Genomic DNA, 7500 nt, shown 5'->3' on the forward strand with positions numbered 1-7500 from the left:
GAGATTAGATGAGACAAGCATGCATGCGCGTGTGCGCGTGCACACACACACACACACACACACACACACACACAAAGATCATGAAAAGTCAGTGTTTGAGGAACATTAAAAAGTTTAGTTTTCTACACAGGATGGTGGATATCTATAACTGATTGAGTGAAGAGATTGTAGCAGCAAAGTGTGCATAAATCTAAAGAAAAGTTGAATAAAAGTAGATATGGAGACAGGTCACTATGAGCCCTGCTAGAACCCTGTAACATACAACTAGGTAAACTAAGTAAATAGACACACACACACACACTACTTTTAAATCTTAACCTTCTACATAGGAAGGAATCCACCCCCATCAACACTGAGGCAAAGCCAATCCTCCCCACATGAAGGCATAACAGCAGAGCAGTTCTCCCTATTCAGTCCTGCATTGTATGAAAGGCTTGTTTTATTTTCACCAAGTTTTTCATTATGCAGTTTAGTAGTATTCATTATTTAAAAAAAAAATGGATAATCATACTAGAGATTAATTAATAATCAGGTATCTGTTCCCTTGTATTCTCATCTTTACATAATAAACAAAACTCCTAAAATCTGCTCATTGCTTTACTCTTTGTTTTTCCCTTGGAATAGTCCTCTCTCACACCCAAAGAGGGATATCAATGGAGCTGAATACATCCTGTAACTTAAGACCACCACTGCAGAAACTCTAAGTGATTCACAAACATGCCTATTCATATTAACACCAGTGGCATTGGGATTCAATCCTTCTTAGTACTTATAATCATAATCACTACACTTGGAATCTGTACACACACAAACACACTCACACACTTAGTGATGGCTGTTAAATTTCATGCTCTCCATTATCACTTGCCAATGCTCAACCAGCAGTTATAGCTCAATTGGCATGAGTTGTTGGATCAGATTCCTGCCCATTTCCTTTCATGGCTGCCCATTAACTTAGTCTCAGTTTCAACACAGTTATGAAATTTAATGAAAGGAAAACACAAGTGATTTGAGTAAGGATCAAGGCTGTGTTATGTAGAGTAAGCTGTACTAAGAAAGAAAAAACTAAAATGTCTGCATTACCTAGAAACTAAAGATGTTGATGAAGAAAGCTGTATAATAAAGGGACTATCAGCATCAATCAAACACCTCCTGAGTCACAGTGACCATAATGTGGTGACTGGTAAGATGATATGTATCACAGTGTTGTCCTGTCAGGGGTTCAAATCCAATATCCTTCCTCTCATAGTTCAACATTTAAGACCAATCTTTATATTACAGTACATAGAGCATTACACAATGAAAGTGCATCTAATAAACTATACTTACTTTACTTTTTTCCTCTTTCAGTACAATGCAATGAGCACTGTATGGGACATCTCTCCCTCAAACACCAGTCCTCACAACACACCAGAGCCTCCCATCCCCTCTTACCTAAGCAGTCTCCCTCACCAGGACACTCAGGTGCACTTACCTAGAAAAAAAGAGAAGGGAAATAAGCATCTATGACAGGGTAATCCAACTTTATCTTTCATCCCAACAAGTGTAAAATAATGTCTTACACAGAGTTTCTGCAACTCTGTGTGTGTGTGTGTTTCACTGTTTGATCTGCTGCAGTCTCTGACGAGACAGTCAGACATTACCCTACAGAGCGAGCTCAGAGCTCATTATTTCCGATCTTTGGATAGGCCTGAGACCAGGCACACACCACACACCGGGACAACAAGATCACAACTCCTCGATTTACATCCCGTACCTACTCACTGCTAGGTGAACAGGGGCTACACGTGAAAGGAGACACACCCAAATATCTCCACCCGGCCGGGAATCGAACTCGGTCCTCTGGCTTGTGAAGCCAGCGCTCTAACCACTGAGCTACCGGGCGTGTGTGTGTGTGTGTGTGTGTGTGTGTGTGTGTGTGTGTGTGTGTGTGTGTGTGTGTGTGTGTGTGTGTGTGTATTTACCTAATTGTATTTACCTAATTGTAACATACGGGAAAAGAGCTATGCTCGTGTTGTCCCGTCTCCATATCTATTAATGTCCAGCTTTTGTGTGTGTGTGTGTGTAATAATGCTGTTCCCTGCTGAGCAGCAATACTGCACCAAGTTTCACTAGAAGCTTCATGGTATACAATAGATGCAACTGGTTACATTAATAGCTTTTTGGCATCAATGCCATGATAGTTATACTGACTAAAGAAAAAAAGTTTAAAGATCAACTTAGAATGCTTGAGCAGCATTCCTGCAGGTAGCCCACACTCTATTACCAATCAAATTCAAAAAGCTATCTTGGAATATTACCATCAAAGAAACTGTCCATGATCATAAGATTAACAATGTTTTTGTGCATGCCATCTATATGGAAGTTCCTTCCACAAGAGCAGCAATGACTCCCTCTCAAGGCTGCACAGGACACACTGGAAGGCAACAAGACTAAATCACAAGTCTTCAGCCTCCCTAGGGTCTAAAAAAGCAAGGTAGCTGAAAATCTAAGTAAAATATGATACTGCTAAGTTTTGTTTCTGATTACTGTAATGTTCCACATAATGAATGTTCACCAGAAAGCCAAAGTAATAACCAACAGAATCAAAAGATCCTACACCATTAAAGTGATGTAGCTTAACAGAAGAGACCAAACCTATGATTAGAGAGTAATACGACTATAAGTCACATTATGACAATTCCCAACAGCCTGGCCCATTCTTTACTTCTGTTCCAGAATTTCTCAGCTAAGCACCAAATTCCTAAGATTTGCTGGGCTTCTTAAACTGCAAGAATGCATTCTCTTGCTCTGGTGCCAATCACCAATCTGAAGATACTGGTGCAAGCATACTAGCTTAAGAGTTCAAAGAACATGAAACATGACTGTTGTTGCATGCAAAACAGAATTTCCTCCAAATTTTCAAATGATAGATTATGTAATCAGGACACTATAGCTAGAATCCAAAAGGATAAGTCTGGTACCTTTTTTTGCACAACTTCTGTGTTAGTGTATTCAATAAGAATCTTAAGAGTGTGTGTGTGTGTGTGTGTGTGTGTGTGTGTGTGTGTGTGTGTGTGTGTGTGTGTGTGTGTGTGTGTGTGTATTTATCTATTTGTGTATTACAGGGCCTGAGCTAAGCTCTCTGTGTCCTGTCTCCTTGTCCACTCCTGTCATATCTCTCTTTCATCTGATTGACACACACCGCATCAACGACATCACTGCTCAGTTTATTCCACTTATCAATACTACGATGCGGGAAACTGTATTTTCTCACGTCATTTAGACAGATGTCTTTATTAATTTTTTCCATGTCCTCGGAGATGATTACTTGTGGTCACCTTTATCAACTCTCTGTCCAGTATGTCAATCTTGTTCACCAATTTATACATAGTTATCATGTCTCTTCTTGTTCTTCTCTCTTCTCATGTGGTCAGCCCCAGTTTCCTCAGTCTTTCCTCATAGTCTAACTCCCTGAGTCCTGGTACCATCCATGTTGCCAGCCTCTGTACCCTTTCCACCTTCTTCACATTTTTCTTCATATGCGGTGACCAGACACAAGCTGTACATTCTAACTGGGGTCTTATTAAGGTACATAATATCTTCTTCTCATTCCTTCATCTAGGTAGTGGAATACAAGACCAATATTTTGAAGCATGTTATATGTTTTCCAAAATATCTTGTTAATGTGTTTCTCCGGTGACAAAGTGTTTTGCACGGTTACTCCTAAGTCTTTCTCCTCATTGGTCTCTTTAATTTTCTCATCACCCAGCCTGTAATCCCTGTATCTACTTCTTCCCATTTTCATAACATGGCTCTTGCCTATATCAAATTCCATCTGCCACTCTTTACTCCATTCATATATTTTATCAAGATCTTCCTGTAACTTGTTACAATCTTCCACATTCTTTACTCTCATAATTTTAGTATTGTCCGCAAACATGTTCATGTAACTGTCAATTCCTACTGGCATATCATTAACATAAATCAAAAACACGATGGAACCAAGCACTGACCCTTGTGAACTCCACTGGTTACCTTCTTCCACTTGGACTTCCTTCCTCTCACCACTCTTCTCATTTCTCTTCCCACTAAGTAATTTTCCATCCATTTTGCTAGTTTATCATTTACTCCTCCAATCATCTTTAGTTTCCATTTCCACATCAGTCTATTGTGTGGTACTTTATCAAAGGCCTTTCTCAAGTCCAGGTAGATAGCATCCACCCATCCCTCTCTATGTTGTAGTATGTCAGTCACTCTTGAATAAAAACATAATAAATTGGATACACGATCTTCCTTTTCTGAAACCAAACTGTCTTTCACTCAGAATGTTTTCACTTTCTAGATACTCACTCCACTTAGCTTTAATTACTTCTTCACATACCTTGCACAATATACTAGTCAACGATACTGGTCTATAATTTAGCGGTTCCATTCTACTACCATTCTTATATATAGGCACAATGTCAGCTCTTTTCCACTCTTTCGGGACTAATCCTGTTCGTATGGAGGTTTCCACAATATCAAATACGGGGTTCAACAATTGATCCTTACATTCTTTAGCAACCTCCCAGATATGCCATCAGGCCCCATTGATTTATTAATATCCAGATTGCTTATAATTTTCCTTACATCTTCCTTAGTAACCATGATGTCCTGCATTTGCTTTATTTCCGTAGGCCTTCCTCCCATAAAATGCTCCTCCTTTGTAAACACTTTGCAAAAGTTGTCGTTCAAAATTTCAGCTATATCTCCAGCATCCTCATATACTTCTTCCCATTTTTACCTTTTCTATTGCCTCCCTTATATTTAGTTTTCCATTTATGAATTTGTAAAACATTTTGGGTCACTATCACAGTTTTCCACCACCCTCTGTTCATATTCCTTCTGTGCTGTTCTCCTTACTTCAACATATCTATTCCTTGCTGTTTTGTAAACTTCTCTTGATAATACATCACTTTTTCTTAAGTTTCTTCCATGCCTTTTCTTTGTTCTTTTTTGCTTCTTCACAATTTCTATTAAACCACTGTTTATTATTTAAAGTCCTCTTTCTGTGATATGGCACAAACTTTTTCACAGCAGAGTTATATAAATCCATAAATTTATCGTATTTCAATTGCATATCCCTTTCCTGGTATACCACGGACCAGTCAATTTCATTAAAGAACTCCCTTATATGGTTATAATTTGCCCTAATATAATTTAATTTTTCCTCCCTGCATTCCACAATCTTATTCGTGCTTAATTCCGTATCCAGCTCAAAGCTTAGGACATCATGATCGCTTTTCCCCAAGGGACATTCATGTTCAATTTCCTCTTTTAGAGAGATGCCCCTGGTAAATACCAAATCCAACCTTGCTGCAACATCTTGTCCCCTGCACCTTGTTGGTGATCTCACCCACTGTGTCATCAAGTTATTTGTTGCTACCTTTAACAATTCCTCTGCCCACTCACCACCGTTCACCACTTCGTAGTCTTCCCACACTATTTCTTTACAATTAAAGTCTCCGACTATCATCACTCTATCCTTTCTGATGAGTTCTTGCTTCATTCTGTCTAGAGTATTTCTCATCACCATTTGGTACTGTTCATATTCCCAAGCACTGGTTCTGGGTGGTATGTATACTGTTATAATATTAATGTCCCTCTTGCCATCTGTTATAAGCATACTTATCACTTCCTCATTTCTCTTACTATAGTTCACCTCCTTCACTATCAGATCTTCCTTAGTAAGAATCATTATACCACCACCTCCTTTATTTTTTCTATAATTTCTCCATACTTTATTTATAGTGTTTTACAACAAACCAATCTAGCTTTATTTCAGGCATTAGCTTTGTTTCCACCACACACATTAAGTCCAATTCATTATTTCTTAGGTAAACCATACATTCTAGCCTCTTAGATATCCATCTATATTCATGTAAGTCACTTGAATTCCATTCCTAGTCTCTTTCTTCCATGTAATGTCTATTCCGTCTGTTTTATCCACCACTTCTTTAGCCTCCCATTTCTCATCCTCCAAAAAAACTTGGTCTTTTCCTCCTCTGTTCTTTCGTCATTCCTCTCTCTCACTTCAGTTACAAGCTCTTTCATTTGTGTGTGTGTGTGTGTGTGTGTGTGTGTGTGTGTGTGTGTGTGTGTGTGTGTGTGTGTGTGTGTGTGTGTGTGAGTTATTGCATTTGTATGTTTGCATTAACACTTGCATAACCGTGTGCCTCACCTGGGTAGTCTGTGATATCTGGCAGGGTGTCACCGTCCTCACTCATGTAACCTGGAGGGGGGGATTCAGTCGGGGGGAAGGTGGGGGGTGGCTCCATGGTCGGGGCCACGTCCAGAGAGGTTGAATCGCCACTCACACTGTCGGTGGTGAGGTCAGCCAGAGAGCCGAGGTCCTCCTCTGAGCCTGGACTTGAACTGCCCACACCCCCACCTCCACCCCCACCCCCACCACCTACACTGTTGCTACTCCCGCTGCTGCTGCTACCACTACCCCGAGGCACCAAGATGGCGGGCAACGCTGCAAGAGTAAACAAACACCACGTTACATAACACTCACACATCAGAGATCCATCAACTTTTATACAAGTTCACAATGCTCACAAAAATTTAATCATTGCACAAAAGTATTTTGTATTAACAAATTATCCTTTCTTTTTCAAGAGTGACTTATCCTTATTCACACCCAGTGTTCCATGAAAGCCAATACATGTTAGATGGGACAAGCTACTGCCATCAGAAATTATCCTAACTGACAACACTGGCTAGAGGACCAGAGGTTATAATAGTTACATTCCTGACACCCTAGATGATCTTCCACACCAACTCTAAGTTAATGTAATACTGTGTTTAAGGTAAAGTAAGGACACCTGCCTTCATACACAATAAATTCCTAACTGTACTCAAGAGACACCTTCCTCATTACTCTAATATGATTGAGATAACATGATAAGAAGGTATTTCCTCAGCATCACTCACCTTAGTTCAAGAGATTATGTACTGACTGACATTACCTCTTGAAAACAATGGAATGATGAAATGACATGAAAATTAGATTGAATAATTGAAGCAAATGTTAACAAGCAAAGACCAATCCTGGACCTTTCTGAGGCAACATAATGAAGGCAAAGTAGTGGGTAAGCTCTGCCTCATCTCCTCAGTGATGGACTCTCTCCTGCAGAGCTTCAAGGATGAAAAACCAGTAATGTGCAGACAAGTCCATTGACACCACACAAACAGTAAGCCTTGAGGGAGATTTAAAAAAAAAAAAAAAAGTTCAAGGCCAATTGTCTCCTTTGCAACCAAAATGCCAAATATGCTGGAGGGAAAAAAAAAAAAAAAAACTGTCCTTCAGTTTGTGAGTATTGGCAGCTTACGTCATATGACTTCTCTCCAACACAAGACAACACCCAAAGCAACAAAATCTCAACACTGCAATATGATACATAATATCCAATGCAAAAAATACTAATCACTGCACCACAAGACAGCACCCACTTTAATCTTAATGGTTAGATGCTT

The 7500-nt window shown here is 39.5% G+C and overlaps 1 protein-coding gene across 3 annotated transcripts in view; it reads right to left on the minus strand.

Annotated features, from left to right (window-relative positions):
* Positions 1 to 7500, minus strand: part of LOC123511314 (mothers against decapentaplegic homolog 3-like) — a 211251-nt gene that overhangs the window by 95539 nt on the left and 108212 nt on the right. For all 3 annotated transcript variants that reach the window (XM_045267096.1, XM_045267095.1, XM_045267097.1), the window contains exon 3: positions 6203 to 6499. In XM_045267096.1, coding sequence (XP_045123031.1) covers positions 6203 to 6499 — 297 coding nt within the window. The remainder of the gene's footprint in view (positions 1 to 6202; positions 6500 to 7500) is intronic.

The sequence above is a fragment of the Portunus trituberculatus genome, chromosome 31 (assembly GCF_017591435.1).
Source record: "Portunus trituberculatus isolate SZX2019 chromosome 31, ASM1759143v1, whole genome shotgun sequence".
Classification (NCBI taxonomy): Eukaryota; Metazoa; Arthropoda; class Malacostraca; order Decapoda; family Portunidae; genus Portunus; species Portunus trituberculatus.